This window comes from Anabrus simplex, chromosome 2 (assembly GCF_040414725.1).
Source record: "Anabrus simplex isolate iqAnaSimp1 chromosome 2, ASM4041472v1, whole genome shotgun sequence".
NCBI classification, from domain to species: domain Eukaryota; kingdom Metazoa; phylum Arthropoda; class Insecta; order Orthoptera; family Tettigoniidae; genus Anabrus; species Anabrus simplex.
The window spans coordinates 1,023,984,332-1,024,008,822 of NC_090266.1; the positions used below are offsets into that span (position 1 = coordinate 1,023,984,332).

General features: G+C 40.7%; 1 protein-coding gene across 2 annotated transcripts in view; it reads right to left on the reverse strand.

The window, feature by feature from the left end:
* The window catches only part of LOC136864649 (ras-related protein Rab-37), a 329,300-nt gene that overhangs the window by 98,368 nt on the left and 206,441 nt on the right, over positions 1–24,491 (reverse strand). The window contains exon 2 of one of the 2 annotated variants that reach the window (XM_067141920.2): positions 14,377–14,536. The exons of the other annotated variant lie outside the window; for it this stretch is intronic. Within the exon in view, the coding sequence (XP_066998021.1) occupies positions 14,377–14,514 (138 nt within the window). The 5' untranslated portion in view covers positions 14,515–14,536. The remainder of the gene's footprint in view (positions 1–14,376; positions 14,537–24,491) is intronic. 2 annotated transcript variants of the gene reach the window in all.

Sequence of the window (24,491 nt, forward strand, 5' to 3'; positions counted from 1 at the left end):
CCACGGCCGCTTCCTTCCAACTCCTAGGCCTTTCCTCTCCCATCGTCGCCATAAGACCTATCTGTGTCGGTGCGACGTAAAGCCCCTAGCAAAAAAAAATTATACTCACATAATTAAAAACCTAGCAATAATCAGATTTTACAGATTCGTCAGCTTGAATACATGATCTAGATAACTGATATTAAAGAAGAAATCGTAAAGAACTGATGACCCAAACCAGCACACAAATACACAATTATAATCGACAATGAATGGAAGTACATTACCTGGACCTAGCGAGTTGGGCGTGTGGTTAGGGGCGCCCAGCTGTGAGCTTGCATTCGGAAGGTAATGGGTTCAAACCCCACTGTTGGCAGCTCTGAAGATGGTTTTTCGTGGTTTCCCATTTCCACACCAGACAAATGTTGGGACTGTACCTTAATAGAGGCCACGGTCGCTTCCTTCCTACCCCTAATCCTTTCCTATCACTTCGTCGCCGTAAGACCTATCTGTGCAGGAGCGACGTAAAGCCATATATTTTAAAAAAACTTTTTACCTGAAACGGGCCATCACCAGTCATTTTAATGACATGTTTCACCTTTCACTTTGACTTTGCAACACACACACACAGCAGTTCTATGTAGTCAGGTTCGAACGTAAGATGGTTGTACTCTTGGTTCCACCACAGTGTCTTACTGAGTTATGTACGTCTTCTAATTATTCTTCCTTTCCTACCGCATTGTCCCACACTTGTGGGGTAAATGAAATGAAATGGCGTATGGCTTTTAGCGCCTGGAGTGTCCGAGGACAAGTTCGGCTCGCCAGATGCGGATCTTTCGATTTGAAGCCCGTAGGCGACCCGCGCGTCGTGATGAAGACGAAATGATGATAAAGACGACACATACACCCAGCCCTCGTGCCAGCGGAAATAACCAATTATGGTGAAAATTCCCAAACCTGCCGGGAATCGAACCCGGGACCCCTGTGACCAAAGGCTAGCACGCTAACCATTTAGCCATGGAGCCGGGCACTTGTGGGGTCGCGGGAGCGAACTTGCGCATCGACTCACGTGACCACTACACACACACTGAACTCTGCTCACGACTCCTAACTGACTACTCAACGCAGAACACTAAAAAAACCACTCTTCGAGGCGAGCCTGATTTTATATACCTGGTTATGAAGTTCTAGTATCTGCGAGGTACGGCCAGAATAAGAGTGTTCTAGTTTCGCCTTCCAGAAAATTCCCTGAGGCATCAGACGGAAGGGACAATAGTAGCAGTGATCTTCATGTGCCCGCAGTCCGGGTGGTTGCTCACCAAGAACTACTGAAGGGGCTTCAAGAGATCAGACAGTCGCATTACCACGTAACAAGTATAATGAGCAACGTGAAACATGGATAGATAGAGAGAAAGTTTCTCTGGTGTAATGCAGTACAAACTACAGTGTCTTTTTCTCTTTGCTATTTGCTTCACGTCGCACCGACACATATAGGTCTTATGGCGACGATGGAACAGGAAAGGCCTAGGAATGGGAAGGAAGCGGCCGTTGCCTTAATTAAGGTACAGCCCCAGCATTTGCCTGGTGTGAAACCACGGAAAACCATCTTCAGAGCTTCTGACAGTGGGGTTCGAACCCACTATCTCCCGGATGCGAGCTCACAGTTGCGCGCCCCTAACAGCACGGCCAACTTGCCCGGTAACTACAGCGTCTTACTGAGTTATCTACGTCTTCTATTTATTCTTCTTTTCGTACCGCGTTGTCCCCCACCTGTGTGCGAACTATGTCGCACATATGGGTTAGGCCAGATGCCTTTCCTGCCACCAACACTATGGAGGGATGCGTGTTTCTATGGTGATTAATCTACTTCTTCTATTTAAATTATTTAATAATATGAACGTCTACCCCTTAGTCCCGTTTCCTGATGCAGGATTGAGGATGAAGTGAGTTGAAATTATATGGCATGCTTTTTACGGCCGGATGCCTTGCCTGTCGCCAATCTCAGTTGAGGAGCTAATAAAGAGTACATGAATGATGGTAAACAAAATAGGCTAAGGAGGTTGAAGGAATCAGCTGTGGTCCATGAATAGCAACTGTCTCGGAATTTGCCCGGAAGTGAAAATAGGGAAACTACAGAAAATCATTCTCAGGTCAGACGACGGCGGGTTTCAAACACACTCGCCTCCCGAAGGCAGGACTTGGTTCATAGCCGTAGCGTGTTAAGGCGCGGCAACACCGCTCGGGCAAATAGTGCAATAATATTTTACAGAAAAATATTTAGATTTGTAATAACCAATTCTGCATATTTTTGCTCTTGTAAAATGATGCGTCTTTTCCTTGCGTTTAAAAAAATATATAATTGTTCGTGGTGTCGACCTCTGTAGATCTTTTGCCACTACTTTCATCATATGATAGGAACCTGTGTGTAAGTAGAATTGCGGAAGTGTGGAGTGTTGAATGTGAGGAAAGAAACGTTAAGGACGGTACAAACACCCAATCCCCAGGCCAGGGTTATTGATCATTTACAATTAAAAACCCCTGACCCGGCCGGGAATCGCGCCCGGTGCCACCGGGTGACAAGCGGACGCGTTGCCCCCTACACCGCGGGGCCGGACCACCGTTCTCGTGTGTTACGCTCGTCTATTGTATGGCCATGCATCTCAGAAATAATAATTAAGTTCTGATATCCAATGCAAACTAGTGCAAGAATAATTTCAGTATAGGTCTAAATAGGAAGATTAATTTAAATACGTTTCTATTATAAATGTATTGTTTACATTTTAAAGTGTATTATATCCAGGACCGAATTTAACTACTACAGCGCCTCTAGGCCCAAATAATTTTGCGCCCCCTCGTTCCTTCACCTTGATAAGCCAAAATTGTGATGATGATAATGCTTGTTGTTTAAAGGGGCCTAACATTGAGGTCATCGGCCCCTAATGGTACGAAATGAAATTACAACAAAAAATTCAAAATCATAAACTGACCAAAAGAAAAAAAATCGTCATGAAGAAGGAATGGATGGACATGTAGCAAAAACAACAACAAACGAGCAAACAAAACAATTAGTGGATTCAACTCAAAAAAGGATCATATATAATTTATTACTGACCAAGGGACCACTCATAAACCAGAATCCTGAATCGAGGATGCTTGATGTCGAAAGGGTGCAAAATCCACGTCTAAGAACCCACAGAATGGTACATGTCGCGAGTAAAGTAGAACCATGCTATTTGTCATGTTGGGGTACTAATCAAAAGTAGCGAAGACTCGCAGTGTTCCACACAAGATGGTACTAATCACAAGTATTGTACTTCGTACAGGTAACGCAGACCTATGGTGTTTCTCACACAATGGCACCACTCATAGCCAACGCAAACCGATGAGTTTCCTCACCTCGGTGTACTAGGCACGGGTGCCGGTCCCACGGTCCCCGTGGTGTTCCTCACATAGGGGGTACTAATCACAAGCAACGCAGACCCACGGTGTCGCTCACATGGGTACGACGCACGGGTACTGGAAACCCACAGGGGAACCACTCTCTGCTTCTACTAATCACAAACCTATTGTGTACCAAATATAGTGGTACTACTCGTAAGTAAAGGCGACCCATGGTGTTCCTCGCGTGATGGTACTAATCAATAGTAGTTTCATGGTTCTAATACCAGCATCCTTTGGTCGCCCCTTGTAGTCGCCTCTTATGACAGGCAGGGGATACCGCGGGTGTATTCTACATGTGCGTCCCCCACCCGCAGGGGGTAGTGTGTTTGGTCCGCGAGAGGTATTTTATTTCCCTCAAGTCCGCCGGCAAGCCGGTTAGGACTCCCCTATTCGCCACCTGGGACGCGCCACGTGGGAGTATCACCTCTCCCCCTGCTACGCCAGCGTAGCAGGTTCGTGGAGCCAAAATTGTATCTGGTATTATTTCTACATAATGAATAAAGCAATGCAGTAGAATGTCTCCAAGATAAAATACCAAACATTAATTCCACTAAATAATAATAATAATAATAATAATAATAATAATAATAATAATAATAATAATAATAATAATCAGCTGACGAAACAATTACGTCTGCTTTTTCTTTAACAAATTGGTCTACATTTTCAGTCTTACTTTACACTTTGCAATTTTAGTGGCAAACACTGCAAGATGCAACAAGCGTTTTTGGGTTTGACAAAAACGTAAATAGTGTTTGACCCTCATAAGTGCTGAGAAATTCCTTTCAGCTGACAGTGAGTAGCGGGAGTAGGTAAGTAGATTTTCAAAGCTATATACACAATGGAATATAAGTCCTGGAGGTTTCTTGCTACCTGAATTTTGTTTAGAAGTGGCAATGATGGGTTATTTTTTCCTTCTTCTAAGAGAAAGGATATCAGATAGATGCATTCTGTTATAAATGTTTCTCCGATATTTGATGGGTAAGTCTGTTCTGGTTTGTCAGTTGATTTGTGAATTTCATCAGATCAGTTCCTGAGTAGTTTGATATAAAGGATTTCTTCTTTTTCCAATATAGTCCATATAGTCCATGGTGTTGTATTAATGGTAAAAAATGGTTTGGAGCACGAAATGGAAATTATTGAGTACGATGACTTTAAATTTCTCAGAGTAGTAATTAACTATGACAACAAGAAAGTAGCTATTACAGGAGTATATCGGTCACATGAATATCACAAACAGCGGTTTCTCAGTGCGTTAGATCATTATATCCAAGATAGATGCCATGTTGAAACCGAACTGATAATAGGGGACACAAATATAGACCTTTTAAATGAACACGACTGTGACGAATATCTCAACATGGTACAAGAAAGAAATTTTCAGTCCTTAATAAACAATCCTACTAGAGTATCTGGTACAAGTAAATCCTGTATTGATCATGCTTTGATTAAAAGTAGGTTGAGAAATGACGACATTCTGTCTATCATCTCTCAAAGTAAAATTTCAGATCATTATCCTATAATAGTAAGTCTCAACATTCAAAATGCCTCGGTCCCTAATAATATACCAAATTTTCGACGTAACTGTTTTAAAATAGATCATTTTGAGCTTAAAAATCATTTAAGTAAAATAAATTGGGGAGACATCTTAAACAGCAGTGATTTAGATATCAAACTTGATAAATTCGTGAATACAATTAAAAGCTGTATGAGCCTGTCCACTGTTAAATTGAAATCAAAGGAAGTCAAAAGAACAGAATGGATTTCTTACGGTTTGGTAAAATCTATTCACACAAGAGACCGACTTTATCAACAATATTTAAAAAATAAGGATAACTTGGAAATTAAAGAACAGTACAGGAAATATAGGAACAAACTAAATGATCTAATTATGAAAACGAAAACTGAGTACTATAGGAATCTGATCAATCGCAATTCAAATAACCGGGGTAAGGTCTGGGGCATAGTCAATGAAATAACACAAAGGTCAGTTAGAAAAGAAGAGATCAAGGAAATCAGATATAAAGGTGAAATCTGGAAAGATGACATAAATATCTCTAACAAATTTAACAATTATTTCATTAACGAAACCACTGAGAAAGCAAAGCATCACAGACAGATTTCCGACCCCACATTAAATATCGCTCGCAACCCTCATACTTGCTTCCTTGCACCGGTAACAGAATACGATCTGAAGAGATGTTTGAGTGAAGTACATGAAAACAAAGCTGTAGGAATAGACAATATTTCGGCTCGAATTATTAAAGAAAATATAGAGTCATTAAAGGAACCGTTGCTGAATATTATCAATGATTCCTTCACCTTAGGTTACTTTCCAAAACAGCTTAAAACAACAATAGTAAAACCTCTTCACAAGTCTGGAAATATTTATGACATTAGAAATTACAGACCCATTTCGATAACTACAACAATATCAAAAATATTCGAGAAATGCTTAAAGAACAATATTTACCAATTTTTAGAAAAACACCAAATACTTTCGCCCAGACAGTTTGGATTCATTAAAAATCTCGGAACGACTGATGCTATATCCGCCTTAACAAATAGAATATACGAAAATCTTAATTCTTCTCTGCTCTCCACAGGGATATTTCTCGACCTTGAAAAGGCATTCGATAGTGTGTCACACCGCTTGCTCCTCCAGAAATTGGAAAAATACGGCTTTAGGGGTAATGTGCTGGATTTGCTTGAGAGTTATTTGACAGATCGAGTACAGTATGTCAAAATTAATCAACATCTAAGCACACCAATGAGGATAATAAAGGGTGTCCCACAAGGCACAGTATTAGGTCCTTTATTGTTTATTCTATTTATTAACGATCTAGAGAAAACAATAGCAAATTCCGAACATACGCACGTCGTAACATATGCAGATGATACAGTCATTTATGTTGAGGGTGATAGCTGGAATCTCGTCAGACAGAGAGCAACTCGAGCACTGCTTAAAGTTAAAGCATGGTTAGATAATAATGAATTATTTCTAAACATTAAAAAGACAAAATTTATGAATTTTTCTGTAACAGATACACGAAACGATTTTAATGAATTAATTGTACACAACATCAACTGTAAATTTAATTGTAACTGCTACAAAATTTATAAAGTAAATAATGTTAAGTATTTGGGATTATTAATTGATTCGAACATGAAATGGAAAAGTCACATTACCGATTTAAGAAAGAAAATCAGAAGAACTGTTTATATATTTCATAATTTAAAATACATATCCAGTATAAAATTGTTTAGAGAGGTTTATTACGCTTTAGTTCAGTCTATTCTTAGCTACGGAATTTTGGCATGGGGAGGAGCCTACAAAAATGTAATCAATAAAATACAGGTTGTTCAAAACCTTATATTACGAATAATGTACCAGAAAGGAAGATTATACCCAAGTAGTCAATTATATGCTGAAGCAAATATATTTAATGTAAAACAGCTCTATGCCCTTGAAATATACAAATATATTAACAAAAACAAAAATATAATTGAGAACATTAAACATGAATATTCAACACGCAGTAAGATGAACCACCGTTGTATGTTATACAAACCCAAACTTAGCATAACAAAGCGCAATTTCTTGTACTTCATTCCAAAATTCTTTAATGTCCTTCCCAGTTCTTTACAAACTACTTTATTAGGTCAGAAAATGAGTCTGAAGTGTCTTAAATCCTTTGTCAGGGATAATAAAACTGTTATGGAAGAAATAACTAAATGAGAATATCACGTCACCATATCCAATTTCTATTCAATGCTCCACCATGTGCTGTTGATCATATCCGTCATTCACTCATACGCATACTCGTATTTCAGGCATCATTTAAAATATATTTCTCACTATGTAATTAATATTTAAATTACCACACACAAGGTTTCACCTTACGTGGTATTTTACTGATACCTACTCGACTCTGATGAGGTTGGTGTGATTTTGTATAATAATAATAATAATAATAATAATAATAATAATAATAATAATAATAATAATAATTTATTTAATGTGTGCAAGAGATAGTTAGTAGTTCAATTTATTTTAAGTATTAATATGTTGATAATATGTCCTACTACTTCTGTAATATATGTGGTTTAGTTATAAGATTAATATTTCTCAAGTAATAATGTTATTAGAAGAGTTATGTATATATAAAACAGAGTCCTGTAAATATGTAAACGACATGATGAATGAATAAATACTACTACTACTACTACTCTGTAGGATACAATTTAGATCATTATTATTTTCATTTCATGGTACTGAATCAAATTTAGACACCTCATCGAAGAATCTATTGCACGTCTTAACTACTTCGGGTCTATTTTCCTCTTTTTATAATACTTGTTTAATGTTTTGAATATTCTTCTCACCAAAACTTCTATAAATATTAAATGACAATTTCATTTCATTCTGGAAGGCAAGCTTACTACTGTACCAACATCCATTTCCTCAGACTGTAACTTTACACTGGCAGCGTTGAACCCCACACTGCAGCCATAAGTATTAAGGAAGAGTTCAGTGTTTCCATTATTCATTTTTCTTCTTCTTCAGTGACTGACTCCTCATTTTCATCTTCTCTTATACATTTTAGAGCTTTAATAATGAGTAAAATAACAACTGTTTGAACACATCCATGCATCTTCTCGAGCAGATCACCTCAATCAATCAATCAATCAATCAATCAATCAATCAATCAATCAATCAATCAATCAATCAATCAATCAATCAATCAATCAATCAATCAATCAATCAATCAATCAATCAATCAATCAATCAATCCATGCTTTTGGCACTCAGTGAGTCAATATAGTGATTGGAAAATATACACCACCACCTCTCCTACCCTGCCGGCCAACATTCTAATGGTAAATACTTTTTTCGGGTCCGCCTCTGTGGTGTAGTGGTTAGTGTGATTAGCTGCCACCCCTGGAGGTCCGAGTTCGATTCCCGGCTCTATCACGAAATTTTAAAAATGGTACGAGGGCTGGAAATGGGTCCACTCAGCCTCGGGAGGTCAACTGAGTAGAGGTGGGTTCGATTCCCACCTCAGCCATCCTGGAAGTGGTTTTCCGTGGTTTCCCACTTCTCCTCCAGCAAATGCCGGGATGGTACCTAAATTAAGGCCACGGCCGCTTTCTTCCTTCTTCCTTGTCTATCCCTTCCAATCTTCCCATCCCGCCAGAAGGCCCCTATTCAGCATAGCAGGTGAGGGCGCCTGGATCAAGTACTGGTCATCCTCCCCAGTTGTATCCCACGACCCAGAGTCTGAAGCTCCAGGACACTGCCCTTGACGCAGTGGAGGTGGGATCCCTCGCTGGGTCCGAGGGAAAAGCCAACCCTGGATGGTAAACAGATTAAGAAAGAAAAGAAATTATTTTTCGATCAATGGGACTCGAACCGGCTAGCCACGGTGTCCGATCATTTATCCTGCACGTCTTAAAAGTCAAGGCCACCAGGCGAGCTATGCTTACCAATGGAGATAATGAGTTTTCATACCCTCGAATGGAAAAAAAAAGATTCATTCATGTCACGGAAAGGTAGCATTTTTCACTAAATAGTTCAAGTATGATGGTCATCATTGCATTCTTCTTGCAACTCATGTCTGGTTCCAGTTTAAGTCTCTCAAACGTTCTCGTTTTCTCAATATATCTGTGGAAAGCAACAGAAGCTAGGATGTACGGAATTTGACATCAAGCCGATAGCAACTGTATATATGTTATTTGCTTTACGTCCCACTAACTACGTTTACGTATTTCTACAATTGGCTTTACGTCTCACCGACACAGATAGGTCTTATGGCGACGATGGGGTAGGAAAGGCCTAGGAGTGGAAAGGCAGCGGCCGCGTCCTTAATTAAGGTACAGCCCCAGCATTTGCCTGGTGTCAAATGGGAAACGATGGTAAACCATCTTCAAGGCTGCCGACAGTGGCGTTCGAACGCACTATCTCCCGGAGCTCACATCTGCGCGCTCCTAACCGCACAGCCAACTCGCCCGGTATTTACGGATTTCGGATCATGCTGATAGATATAGCTGTATCATGGTGATTATACAATAACTTCGCTGATATTTCTTTTTTTAAACGTACAAAAGTCGTGGTCTTGAGACGTTCATTGTATTTTTCTTGTAAAGAAGACGTAACAATATGTAACTGGTGCCAATTTCAGCTGTTGAAACCCTCCCGTTTTCTCAGTATTAGGGTCCACCTCTATGGTGTAGTGGTTAATGTGATTAGCTGCCATCCCGGTGGACCGCGTTCGATTCCCGGCTCTGCCGTAAAATTTGAAAAGTGGTATGAGGACTGGAACGGAGTAGAGTCCACTCTGCCTCGGAAGGTCAACTGAGTAGAGGGTTTCGATTCCCACCTCAGTCATCCTCGAAGTGGTTCTTCCATTGTTTCCCCCTTCTCCTCCAGGCAAATGCTGGGATGGTTCATAACTTAGGCCACGGCCGCCTCCTTCCCTCTTCCTTACCTATCTCTTCCAATATCCCTATCCCCCACAAGTCCCCGGTTCAGCATAGCAGGTGAGGTCGCCTGGACGAGGTACCGGTCTTCCTCCCCAGTTGTATCCCCGACCAAAGGACACTGCCCTTGATAGGGTAGAGGTGGGATCCATTGCTGAGTCCGAGGAAGAAACCAAACCTGGACAGGAAATTGATTAAATAATAAATAAAATAATGACAGAATTAGGGAGTATAACATAAACCACGAGTGCGCTCTCTAAATGATCTGACATGTAAATCAAACGTCTGTGAAGCACAAAATGTACCCTGCAGTCGTGTCAAAAGAATGACATGAGCTCTAGTCTACACACATTGTGTCGCTACGGTGTGCCAGTCTTACATGTGAAAGGTTCGAGTGCAGTGTAGGGACACACTTTTATTTTTGATTTATTTAATTATTACCGTGTCTTAATGTACGTGAAATACCTTTTATGCGCATGTTCAGTGAATGAAAGTGTATGTGGCCGTATTGAGTGCCGATATACCACCAAGATCGGACGAAGACGGGATAGGTTGTTGACGGAGAACAAAACTGCACTAACATTGGTTAATTGCACCATCAAGTGTTCGAAGTGATGACCTGCTTAGTTTATGCACATCTGGGCACGCCGCTGAATGGATATTCTAGTGCGCTACAACATAATCGGTGTTATTGATTTGCAGGTTTCGGCGATGAGTTGTCGAAGGCGCTCGGGATTTTCTCGCTCCTGGGTGTAAACTGCTTGTTTAGAATGCCATCAGAGAAAGAAGTCTAATGGCGTTAAATCCTGTGACATGGTGGGCCAAAAGACAGTTCTCCTCTTCCTACCCCTTTTTTTCTTGGATTTGTCTCATTCAAATGGTTACAGACGGCTAACGTTCAATATAGTGTAGCTCCATCCTGTTTAAACCACATCGTTAAACTTTCTCCATGTGGCACATCCTCCAGCAGAAGTGGGAGTTAATGGCCTAGACTGTGTAGGTAGCGTGCGCCTATTAAATGATGCTAAAAGAAACACGGTCCAATAAGGCGATCACCCCAAGATTCCACACCATTTCCCCATTGCACACGACAGGCTGCCTGTCGCACCTAGTGGAGATGGCCAGCATTCCAATAGTGAATCGTTGTGGCGGTTGACGGTACCATTATTGTAGGATCGCGGTTCATCCGGATTTTCGACAGGAATGCTGCATCATTTTTTCACATTTCCTAACAGCCACTGACAGACAGACATTCATTCGAGTTTCAAAATCTCACCCGCGGAGCTCCTGATTTAGCTGTAGATGATAGGGATGATATTTAACGCCATCAGTATTCTTAGTATGGGAGTCTGCTTGATGTTCATCTGTTGTGCAATAGCTGACCTACACCTGTGCGGGTTATTGCGAGTTGTGCCCAGAAGTCTCCTCATTCTCACTAGAGGTTACGGTATTCTCTCGGACAGATTGTGTCTTCTGACGTACCCCTGCTGTTTGCAAACGCCTTTCGACACTGCGGGAAGCCTTTGCAGTCGGATGTCGCCTGTGCGGATACCTTTCTTGATATAGGCGAAGTGCCTGGAACGAATTCTATCTCGATTCGCCATAGATAAGTAGCATGTCCGTGGAATACATGGCGAATGACTGAAACGACTTTATTCCGACCGTACTGCAGTGCAGGGTGTGTAGCACACAGAAACAATAATAGCAGCTTTACAGTGCTTACAGTGCATTAGTACCATACGGGATAATAGCAGAGAAATATCAGCTTCACTACGATCTCGCACTTTTGTTGGGCTGCAGAACAAAATATTGGTAATGCCAGCTGATGGACATGGCGTATCACTGCAGTTCCCTAATATACAGCCGAAGTGACAGCGTCGAAAGGATACAAGGCAACATGTATCTTGAAGTGGCTTGATATGTATATTTGATAATTTAGCTCGCATCTTACTATAGAAATGATAAACCGCACAGCTCAGAGATCTGAGGTTTGGCTTAAGCGCTGATATTGAGTGTGGCTTTTCTCCGGAGTTTCCCACACTCCCTCGAGGAAAAGTTAGAACAGCACACAGCGTAGATACATGTAAGAGAGTATGATCCAAATCTGTAACATTTATTAACTAGCACCAAGTACAACAAAATTCATAGAATACAGGATCAGTCAAGCCAAGTATTATTGTAATTTACAGGAAGAAAGCACAGACCTAAGGAAAGTTTCTCATCTTATACGTAGGTCCATGATCGTTTACAGGGGAAACGTTTGTTTTCTGTTGAGCACGCTTACCGAGAGAATGAATATGAGGCTTTTGAGCGCACAGGCGTGTAGATTTCAGATTTGCGATGGTCAGGTGGCAAAAGGGGAGGGGGAGGATCCCTTTCCTCGTTCAGTAAAGGTGACGCAGGTGAAAGGACTGGGTCTCTCTCTCCTCCAAATTATAGTACTCTCTCCACTTTTATTCTTTAATACAGATAACCTTGTTAATGTCGATTTCAAACTCACACGAACTAAACGGAAAGACACTTAGAGCGGGAGAGGAGGGGGTTGGTAGCTGAGTGGTACCTTCACTGCCTTCCCACCAATGTGGCCGCGGTTTAATCCCGCCCAATACATTTGAGATGTTTTAAATGAAAAGCCTTTCCCCTGTGGTTCGGATTTCACGTACAACTGTAAAGCTTCAAGGTTGAATATTACATGTACAGTTCACAAAGGATACCGTTTTAGAGCAGACGGAGTTAACAAAGGGGACGTGGTTTCTTAAGTATGGTGATAGCGTTAATTATAAGAGCACAGGGTGACAATTCGCAAGAATAAAACTGGTTTGATGGAAGTGCCAGACATCTTTATAACAGATATTGTTTCCAGTGAAGCCGAGAAGTATTTATTAAGTCATCTATTAAACATAACGAGTGAAAGAAATGGAATTAAAAGGACTAATCCCAGTTCAGTGAAAACTGAAAAGTCAGCAATGGGAAAATGTTTAAGAAAACAAGAAAATGAGAGCTAAATAAGAGATCATTTTCTTGTCGTACACCATGGAAATAGTTTGGCCGGCCAAAAGTCTGATTCAAAAAAATTCCCAATAACAGTTGTAGTAAAATGTTAATGAAAATAGAGTGTCCAGAGTAGCTTGGTACTTCGTAAACATTTTCTTTTATCACTCGCTGTTTTTATAGCAAATCAAAGTAGTGAGGGCAAAGACTGGAAATCTTGTGTCACGTATCCCAGTTCATGCGCCCAACCACTAAAGCGTGGAGAGAATGGCCACTTCATGACGTCACCGAAGGGGAACCACTCCGGTCTACACATGCTTAGCGCAGAGTCGTAACTAACAGACATGACGAAGTAACGTGACAGTTTGGAGAATCATAATTTATATTCTATTTTGAATTGGAATATTTCTCGTCGGATATCACGTCAACATTCGGCAGTGTTTGCTGGGTTGCTTCATGTGAATTGGAATATAATCATACACCCTTCCTCTGGAAAATTAGGATCGGACTGTACTGTGATAGACATAGCCATCCCCTCACATGTAAATTATAAAATCAATAACTAAAATGCAGGAGACGTTTTAAACCACCGCATGATCAGCACGAATAAATACAGTCATTTCATGTACATCTCGAAAATTTTCGTTCATGCAGAAGCAGAAATTACTACATTTGGAAATGTATCCTACAGTTCAAGGTTTGGAACTCTCATATTTCCTTGGAGCCAGTAGGAAACTAATAGTCTTATGTCGATTATCAGTAAATGCTCAAGGTATGCGCGTGGAAAAATATTGTTCCTCCGGCGTTCGTTCTATTGTTTGTATAACGCAATAATTCATTTTAAAATATTGTTTAAACTTTTAAACTATTGTGACTAATTTCGTGGAATTTACTGGAAAACTTTTTCTAATTTTAGCTGAGCCCTCGTTCCCTTTAAAGCACACATTGCTATCTAGATGAAGAGAACACCAAATTGGGGACATAATACCTTGATTTAAGAGATCTAAGGCTTTCGCTACAGTATTAACCATGCGATGTAGGATGGTGACTGCTCACAGAACGTATTGTGTTCCAATTCTCTCCAAGGATCCCTTGAAAGAGGAATCGCGTGATAACAGAAATGACTGTATTCCCTGCCCACTTGTCAAGAGACACACAAAATTGGCGATATTCACCAACTTTCTCGGTAAATTCATCACGTGATGGTTAAAATGTTTGCTAAGACTAGCATCAGATAGTAGCATATTTTAGGAATGGACATAATGAGGCATAATACAAATATTGATGTAAATAATGACTTCTTTGTTTGCATTCAGATATGCGATTGGACCACAGGTGCAGGTGTGAAAGTTGGATAATAACGTTTGGGAAAAGAAGTGAAAGAGCAAACCTAATATATTCGAGGCTTCCTGGTCAAGTACTCACCAAACAGGGTGGCAAGGTTAAGCCTGAGATATGACTGAGAATAGAGAGCAAAAGACACACCTTGCAAGTGAGGTCGAACGTTTCTTGTGGTCGTGCGAGGTTCAAGTCCTTACTACAGGCTCCATTCCTTCTCCTATTGTCAACGGTATGGCATACGGTCCCGACCACACGTCGCACGTTCTGATGAACATCCGTCATTCCTTCAGGTCACTTGGAGGCCCTGAAAGAAAGAAGACGGGCTGCTGGTGCGAGAGTTGTCACAGTTCAAGAACATCCCTCTCAATGATACCACCATCATCTTCCGTACGTCAGTAAATGACATGGGTGTTAGCAGTATTATTAGTCACGGAAACGACAGGGTCTTCCTCAGTTATATGTGATAGATTTTACCACCACGCACAATGAGAGACATGCGGGTTAACATTGGACAATTGAAAGCATTGTATAGATGATTGAAAACCTATAGAACACCTGGAATGAACGTCACTTACTCGTGAAATCACTCTACTAAATATCTAAAATTTTGCTTAGTGTATAAATTAAGGCAACAACATAATTATCCCATTTATAATTCCTGAGATATCATCAGCAGCTCGAAAAGCTAACGCTCGTGTTCGTTTATAAAATTCTTCAAAATATGTGCATTGTTCGAATCAAAAGATAAACCATCCACAGGAAACTTCGAGAAAGAGCAAACTTTATGCCTGATGCTGTTGAATGACTAGTTCAAGATTTATTATCCGATCTGGTAATGCAGACTATTCCAAACCTAGCTACGGACACTTTTCTTCTCATATATTCAGCTTCAATTTTGACACATCCTCGCTTACATTCGGAGAATCACACGTGCATTCATTAGCTCTCAGAGGTGGATGCTTGTACTAAATCACGGGCTTATTTTCTAGGGGAAAATCTTGTACATCAAACAAATCGGTTCCTTTAAATTTCAGTCAAAAAATATATCAGAAATGATCATTTTCTCAATAAATACTAAGTTATTTAACGATATTGCTTATATTTTGGACATGTATTTTTGAACAAAATATTCTCAGTACTTATATTGCGCAATCAGAATAATTGGAATATGAAAAGCAGCAAGAGTCGATAGAGAGAGTTCAGCTGCCAGGTTTTAGGGATTCGAATTCAGACGGTTGACTGTTGCCAGCCACTCAGACGCAGTCCCTAGAAACTTTGATCCTTCCCAATGATGTTGTGCGAACACCACCAAAGCAATGATTACAATACACACAACTATGAACGTATTGCCCAAGTAACTCAAGCACTAGCAATCTGACTGCTGGAGAATTGCCCTTTTAATTACCTTAACATATTCACCTTCCTGTGCGTATGGACTGTGCGCTTGGTGGAATTAACTTATTTACATCAGGAGAATTATCTGTGCTGCGTTCGGGGAAGCAGAGAGCTTAAATCTCTCAATAGAATAAAACATTTAGTAGGAAACTGTGAAGTGAATTTTATGCTGCTGCCATGACTTTCTATCACACCGATTGATTCAAAACTTTATGGCCGAAGTTTCATTATCACAAATCATATATTTAAAAATCATATTCTTAACTCATACTAAGTTAAGGCAGAAAACTGAATCACTGCTGATCATATGATTCATAAATAGGAGATATCGAAGACATCAGCTTCTTTCTGATGAACATGACTCTACCCCACGGAGTAGTTGGATATAATACCTACCGAGCCCGATAGCTGCAGTCGCTTAAGTGCGGCCAGTATCCAGTAATCGGGAGATAGTGGGTTCGAGTCCCACTGCCGGCAGCCCTGAAGATGGTTTTCCGTGGTTTCCCATTTTCACACCAGGCAAATACCGGGACTGTGCATTAATTAAGGCCACGGCCGCTTCCTCCCAATTCCTAGGCCTCTCCTATCACATCGTCGCCATAAGACATATCTCTGTCGGTGCGACGTAAAGCAAATAGCAAAAAAAGTAGAATACCTCTGAAAACGATCGATGTAAGAAAAATTACATCTAATCTCGCATAACTCTCCAAGGGTGGCCAACGACACGTGGTACCTCGTATTCTCATGGAGAAACTACACACCTACAGTTCACTAGATCACTAGTCCAGTGATTGTTTTGCTGTAAGTTTTCGAGCTGGCTGGAGTGCACAAACGATTTGATAATTCAATTCGTGAGGGAATGGCGTGGTCAGATACACACCTTGCTTGCATGAATATTCTACTTTGGTATTATTTCCAGACAACAGACAACATTATCGTTCACACGCCATGTATTTTATCTTCAGTCACCATTCATTTCAATATCGGCTCCATTCCATTGTGTTTGAGGAGGTTATTGGAAAGGCATACTAGTGAACAGAGCTTTTCCTTTGTTTCGTGGAGCCCAAGTACTAACAAATGTCCTTGAACAGTACTTCGGGTAGTTTTCGGGGTTTACGTTAACAATTGAGTCGTAAGTTCTGTACTGACGGTTTAATGCACACATTTAAGATATCAGCATCCATTGTTGATGATCTTCCATGGTGATTCGCTCATTTAACGCTGAAATTCTCAGCTTTGGGTTTCGCAAACCATCCCTCAACTGCGATTCACCATCTACCTCATCCTCTCTCTCTAGATTACTCTCAAAGGGCAATATGGGACGCAACACGCTCCGAAATGGTGACATATTCCACGTGACTGAGTAATATTCTGGCTCTAGAATTTCTCAGGTAATATTTGCAACTATTTTATTTTGGTGCTGCAAGTCAGGCGTCTAGGTTTGATTTCTTCTCCTGAAATGTTTAAGTCACAGAAAAACATTTCCAGGCTGTAGAAATACGCATTCATTACTGCATAGTAAAGGCGTGTTTTGTCCACCCGAAAGGACGTGAGAGCGATTCTCCGTCAGGAAGTACATGGCTCTGAGGCTCACTCAGCTTACACCAAAAATGAGTACCAGAATAATTCCTGGGAGTAAGAACGGCCGGGCGTACATCTAACCACTCTACTCCCGCCAAGTGCCGAGGTTACGGATGGTCCTCCCAGGGCCTTCATGGCCTGTATGAAGATGACTTTGCATTTTTTGCTTATTTTTGCAGTATTTTTTATTTCCAAATAACCAATATATTCGTAGGAAAGTTATCATAATACCGAACATTCCGGAATATGGAATTCTATAATGATTCAAAAGTAATTTAGTTGTATATTTTAAGTGGCTTTGGCCATCATGAACAAGAGCCTTGCCCATGCAGTGTGTGTATATTCTAATGATAATCCATGTAGAGACACTGTCTGAACTAGTACATGTATTTGTAATAAACTGAGATTAAGACTGCGATTAAGGAGCACTTTGATATCTGTCTGTATTTGAAGAGGAAAACCGCGGAGAAACATTTCTTGCATATCCGAAAATGGAATGTGAACCCACCTCTCTTCTCAGTTGTTCTCTAGAGGTTAAGTGTACATTTTTTACCCTTAAATCAGGAAAAAAGTTCGGAATGGTAGAACGTGTAATCGAACACAGACACGGAGCTGTAATGCTTAGCTTGATGAGAAGTTACCACACACCCTGTTACAAGGGTTTTGATTTCTACTTGGATATTTACTCTCTGAAAAATAATTAACAATGTTACTGGTATTACGTCTCACTACTTTCACGGTCCTCAGAAAAGCCGAGTTACCGGGAATTTTGTCCCTCATGGATTATGTTACTTGCTGACGTATTTGGGTACCTTCGCTGAACCAGGGTCGAACCCTCAGTTTAGGATCAGAAAATCAGCCCTCTATCGCAAGAGCCACTCATCCCTAGAAAAAACAAATAACCTAAGGTATAATATAGTTTCAGTCTTCAACATTTTACAGTTTTATCCAGAATTGTTTTGGACGTCAAGGTGACTTTCAGTTACACCATCGCATCAAAGCTTTTTTAATATAATGAATATTGTAGAGTATGTTTAAAACGTTGAAAGACGAACGCATTGTATCAAGTTAATATGGTTTATACATTTACGGTGTTACCCAGTGCTGCACGGGAGAATTACTATGTGTATATTTTGAGATGTACATCGCGTATGATTGTAAAACAGAATATTTTCCTGATGTTAGCAGTATGTACTATTCTCCAAAGGAAAAGCTAAAGGGTAGATATTCTTTGAAAAGCATAACATATCCACTATTCTATATATCATGCTTCACCATATATAATAGGGAGTTTCAAATTATCGGTCCAAATTTGAATAACGCTCTGCCATTCCTTCAATATAGGGTAGATAAACGACCTCCAGAATGTTAAGCTGGAGATACACATATATGACCGTGATCGTCATTTTCTCCATGAACCAAACCATGCCTTCTTCAATCGTCGCCGAGCAATGAGGTTAAATCTTAACACGCGAGAGGTCGCACCCGCGGCAATTTGCCGCACTTTTAAAATATTTGTTAATAATTTAGTTGCTAGCCGCTGTAGGGCTTAGGGCGCTCGTTTCATCCCTCCCCTCCCTCTCTCCCGCCTGACGTTGTTTATCGTCAGTGTATTTCCTGCTGCGTTCCGGAGTAATTTAAGTTTTCTTTCACTCTCGCATCTGCCGCGGCAAATTGCCTTCGAGCGACCCCTCGCGTAGTGCATACTTACATGACTGTATTTCCAAGAAAGTTTCTTAAGTAAAGTTCATGAGGTTTATGGTGGCTTTCAGTGAAGTGTGGTGCTGTAGTTTCATCTTGAATTGTGACCAAATCGTTCATTGAAATGTACAAATGCAAACCTTGAGGCAATTTGCTCACGCGCGATCTCTCGCGTTCTTTAAAAACTTACGTAATTTTACCAGATTTTGCAAAAACATTTCATTAATTTTTTACATTGAGAAAATATTGTTACTGGGTAATTATGTTAGTACTAATTGAAAGGAAGTTAAACAGGGTACGTATTTATATTTTTATCAGAGCATTCACTGCAAAAGGAAAATGAACTTACCATTATCAATAAAATAAAAAGTGTATGATCATGGAAATGATCATTAAAATATTAAGCGTGAGCAATTTGCCTTCGCGCGACCTCTCGCGTTCTAAAACGGGTGCGACCTCTCGCGTGTTGATTATCAAGCAAACACGTGGCACACGTTCGGCGTTTGCAGTTGTATGCCCAGAGCAATTCAATGATGAGATCGAGGACAATCAAACGTTTTTAAACACTCAATGGTTGACCGTACCTGCTTTTACAATTCAATAGACCCAAGCCGGAAAATTAGAATACGTTATCTGGAATTTGAATTTTAACTTGGCCATGCAAGATAGATGCAATAAAATATTACCTTCATATTTCAGGGGTTAGTAGAGGGTGTTACATCCAAACTTTCTAGACAGATTCCTCACACGTAGAAGAACAAAATATGTTATATGGATATGGGTGGGTAAACGCTTTATTTCCATATCAGAACTCATTTACTACGACTCTACACAGTGCATTAATCATGGGAAATACACAGGAACAGAACGTACCAGCATAGCACATTAAACTCTTTTTTACATGACATGTTAAAAATGCCCTCCGTTAGCAATGATACACGCATCTACCCGCCGTCGCAGTGAATTCCAGATGCACTGATGTATCCCGAGAGCATTGCGCATGCATGTGTTTCTGAAACTCATCAGTGATACTGAATGCCACGTCATATGAGGTCATTCTTTCTTCTTAAGTGACTGATTACCGAGTAGTCCTGCACCAATGTCCTTTCATAATATTGATGATGATGGACGTTCACATCTCTTAATATTTCTAAATAGCACGTCTGTGAATTCCTGATGAGATCTGTATTCGATCCTCGTTCCTCTCAACAAGGAATAAATAGGAAAATAAAACATTTCTTTGTATGATAAAAGCATCGGTTTCTCAATAATATTTACTTCATTTTCAAGCCTCTCGGGCACAACTACTACTACTACTACTACTAATAATTATTTGTTTTCATTCCTCCCCTGAAGGGGGAGGCGGGCCTCTTTTACGGTGACACCGCGCCGTCTCTCTGGCCGGGAGATTTGTTACGGTCAAGGAGATGCTCGGAGAAGGCGAGACGGTTGGCGGCCGTGGTCTATTCTAGGAACTGTCCCGGCATTCGCCTTAGTGCAGGAGAATTAAAAAACCACGGAAAAACATTCTGAGGACAGCTGACGTTTGGGACCAGCCGTGAGGTCCAGCCCTGTCCCGTCTCCCTAATGCAGAGGCGTAGAGCCACGGTAGAGCGGTGGCCACCAGCCCTCTGCTCGGTTGGCCGGTCAGAGGGCAGAGCTGTTAGACCACGGACCAGCCGCGGCCACATGGGCCGAGACCCACTCGGCATCTACCGATCACTAATTCAAGAAGGGCTTTAGAAGAACATCAGTCGTCATCTTCGTAACTGTAAGACAGCTTTGCACGCATGACAATCTTAGGTCTGGTTATGGCAGCAGGTACTGTTACGCTTTCCAGCGATCATACTCTCCTAGAACGAGCTGACTAGCTCATAATGTACAACACTGTTTTACAGAGCCCAAATTGGCGGGTTCGATTCCCACTAGATCACGAGCCAATTTGAAGACCTTTGTGAAGCTCAAAGACCCACTGACCCAAAATAAAGTTTTAAGTGGACAATATATCCCATGATTGATGCTATACACTCGCAACTTGACAGCCGGTTAAAGGACATGAAGTCAGTAGTATATACACAAACGGTCATTCAACCCTTCGTTCCTTCCTTCCTTCCTTCCTTCCTTCCTTCCTTCCTTCCTTCCTTCCTTCCTTCCTTCCTTTCGACGTCTTCTACTGATGATCAACTGAATCGCAGTTAGGGGGCCTGTACTGCGACTACCGAGAAACTAGCCACGCCACTGATAAACACTATTATTATTATACTCTTTTATGTATTTCATTCCTAGAACTTAGTGCGTCCTTTAGCGTTTCATCCAGTAATATGAAATGGAATGGCGTATGGCTTTTAGTACCGGGAATGTCCGAGGATATGTTCGGCTCGCCAGGTGCAGGTCATTTGATTTGGCTTCCGTAGGCGTCTTGCGCGTTGTGCTGTGTATGAAATGATGAGTGAAGACGACACATACACCCAGCCCCCGTGCCAGCGAAATTAACCAATGATAGTTAAAATTTCCCGACCCTGTCGGGAACCGAATCCGAGACCCCTGTGACCAAAGGCCAGCATGCTAACTATTTATCCATGGGGCAGGGCGTGTCATCAGTATAAATGCTATGCGTTTAACGCCCTTTTAATGGCGGTGACCTTAAGATATGATGAAGTACGGGAATTTGTTTCTGAATGTATTAATGTGCCAGTAAATGTTTTAATAATAATAATAATAACGTTATTTTCTTTACGTCCCACTAACTAATTATACGGTTTTCGGAGACGCCGAGGTGCCGGAAGTTTGTCCCGCAGGAGTTCTTGTACGTAATAGTAAATGTACCAACATGAGGCTGACGTACTTGAGGACACTCAAATACCTCCGGACTGAGCCAAGATTGAACCTGCCAAGTTGGATTCAGAAGGCCAGCGTCTGAACCGTGTAAGCCACGCAGCCCGGCGGTAGTAAACGTTTTGACACATACAAGAGCGATTTCCAACCAGTCGTGGTGTGACGCCGGCGCACGAAGGAAGAGCTGTAGCCGATAATGCGTTTAGCCTGTAAGTATTGGTTCCACGAGTTGACCATACACTAAGGCGATACTTCCTTTTCTGTTTGGGAAGATTTGACCCCTTTTATGGATACTGAATAGTGGAGAAATATTGAGTACATTTCAAGGAAGATGAGCATGCGAAGAGACAATTCTCGTGACATGCTGATGAATACGATAAATATCAAAGAGAAGATCACGCTCGTATAATAATCAAACTTAAAAACAAATTCACAAAGAACAGAGAAGAAGAATACCATCAAGTAGTGAGTATACTGTTCGTTTAAGCTACATGATCAGTTTGCTCATTTACATACACGTTGTTCATTAATTAAATGATCTTAACTTAGGGCTGATGCCCAGGTGGCAGATTCCTTATCAGTTGTTTACCTAGCCTTTTCTTAAACAAAGATCTTCAACATTTATCGAACATTTCCCTTGATAAACTATTCCAATGCCTTACTCCGCGGCCTATAAATGAATATTTGCCCCAGTTTGTTTTTTGAATTCCAACATTATCTGCATAGTGTGATCGTTTCTAATTTCGTAAGCTCCACTCGTCTAATTATGTCATTCCACAACGTTTCTCCATTGAAAGCTCGGAACATACCATTTAGATGAGCATCTCGTCTCCTTACTTCCAAGTCTTCCGAGCCCAAAATTTGTAACATTTTCCTAACACTACTCTTTTGTCGGAAATCACCCAGAACAAATCATACTGCTTTCGTTTGGACGTTCTAATTCGGGTCTTACCGGAGAATTGCATCCTTACTACAACCCCTAAATACCTTCAGAACCATGTGAAGTTATCTATAACCATTCTTTACAGCCTCCTCAATGTGATTACCCCCAGGGAAGATCATGCTTTATATTAACACCTAGGTACTTACAGTGATCACCATGAGGTACTGTTACTGCATCAATGCAGTAATTATAACTGAAATAACGTTTCCTCTAGGTGGAACTTACAATCTGATTTTTCGTACCGTTGTCCGCTGTCCATCTCACAACATTGTCTAGGTCTTCTTGTAGTCGCTCACAATCTTGTAACTTATTTACTGCTCTGTATCGTATAACATCATCCGCGAATAGCCTTATCTGTGATTCCAGTTCTTTATTGATACCTATCATTTATATAAACTAGAAAATATAAATGCCCCATAATACTGCCCTGTTGGACCCTCCACCCCCCCCCCCTCTTAATCATTACAGGATCACATAACACTTGGCATACTTAATTATCTGAGTTCTATTTTCTAAAAATACAGGCATCCATTCAACCGCCCTTTTGTGTAGTGCAATAGCCCTTGTTTTCGTCAGTAATCTCCCGTAATCTGCCTTATCTAAAGCCTTGGATATGACAATAACGATATATATAATTTGTCCTCCTGAATCTAAAATATATGTCATATCTTGCCTGGAATCCTTCAAGGTGAGCCTCACTGGAATAACCTTTCCTAATCCCGAATTGCCTTCTATCTAACCAGTTAGAAATTTCGCAAACGTTTCTAATATAATCACAAATAATGTTTTCCCAGAGCTTACAAACAGCACATGCCAAGCTGACTGGCCTGTAATTATCCGCTTTACTCTTAACACGCTTTCCCTTTATTACCCCAACCCATTGCCTTTAATATATCTCCATAAATCGTATCAATCCCAGCTGCTTTTAGAGCTTTCAAGTATCTTCTTGTAAATATCTTTATTATCATAGGCAAATTTTAGTAACACGCCAGTATTACTCGGCTCCTCTACCGGACAGTAGCCTTATATCCACCGACCTTTACATACTGCTGACTGATTACTTCTGCCTTCTGCAAGTCCTCGCATATACACTCTCCCTCTTCATTAATGATCCTTGGAAGATCCTTCCTGGAAATATACCAGCCCTTCTGCCAATCTTAAATTTCTGGGAGTACCTTGAATAGAAACCGAGCTAATAGCGTTAACCATTATGCTACGGAGGTGGCAATAATAATAATAATAGTGTGAAGAATAAGAACCAACATTGGAAGAGGTAACTGAAGCTGCAAAGGAGATGAGAAATAATAGAGCTGTGGGAGAAGATAAGATACCAGGTGAAACATTCAAGTATAGTGGTATAGAGTTATTAAAGGAAATGCATAGATTGATAAAGAATATCTGGAGAAGCGAGGTAATGCCAACAAACTGGAACACAGCCATTATTGTACCAATATATAAAAAGGGTGACAGGACAAAGTGTAATAATCACAGAAGAATAGCGTTGCTTAATGCAGCATACAAAGTATTTGCTAGGATATTGAACAAGGGACTGCGACCATAAGCAGAAGCCACTATAGGAGAATACCAGTGTGGGTTTAGGGAGGAAAGAGCAACAACGGACCAGATGTTCACCCTCAGAATAATAATGGAGAAGTGTTACGAGTACGACGTAACGGTTCACCAACTTTATGTAGACTTCAAGGCAGCCTATGACAGTGTTAATAGAAGGGGGCTTGTTAAGGTGTTACAGGATTTGGGAATACCACCAAAGTTAGTGAGACTCATGAAAATGACTCTAAGCAAC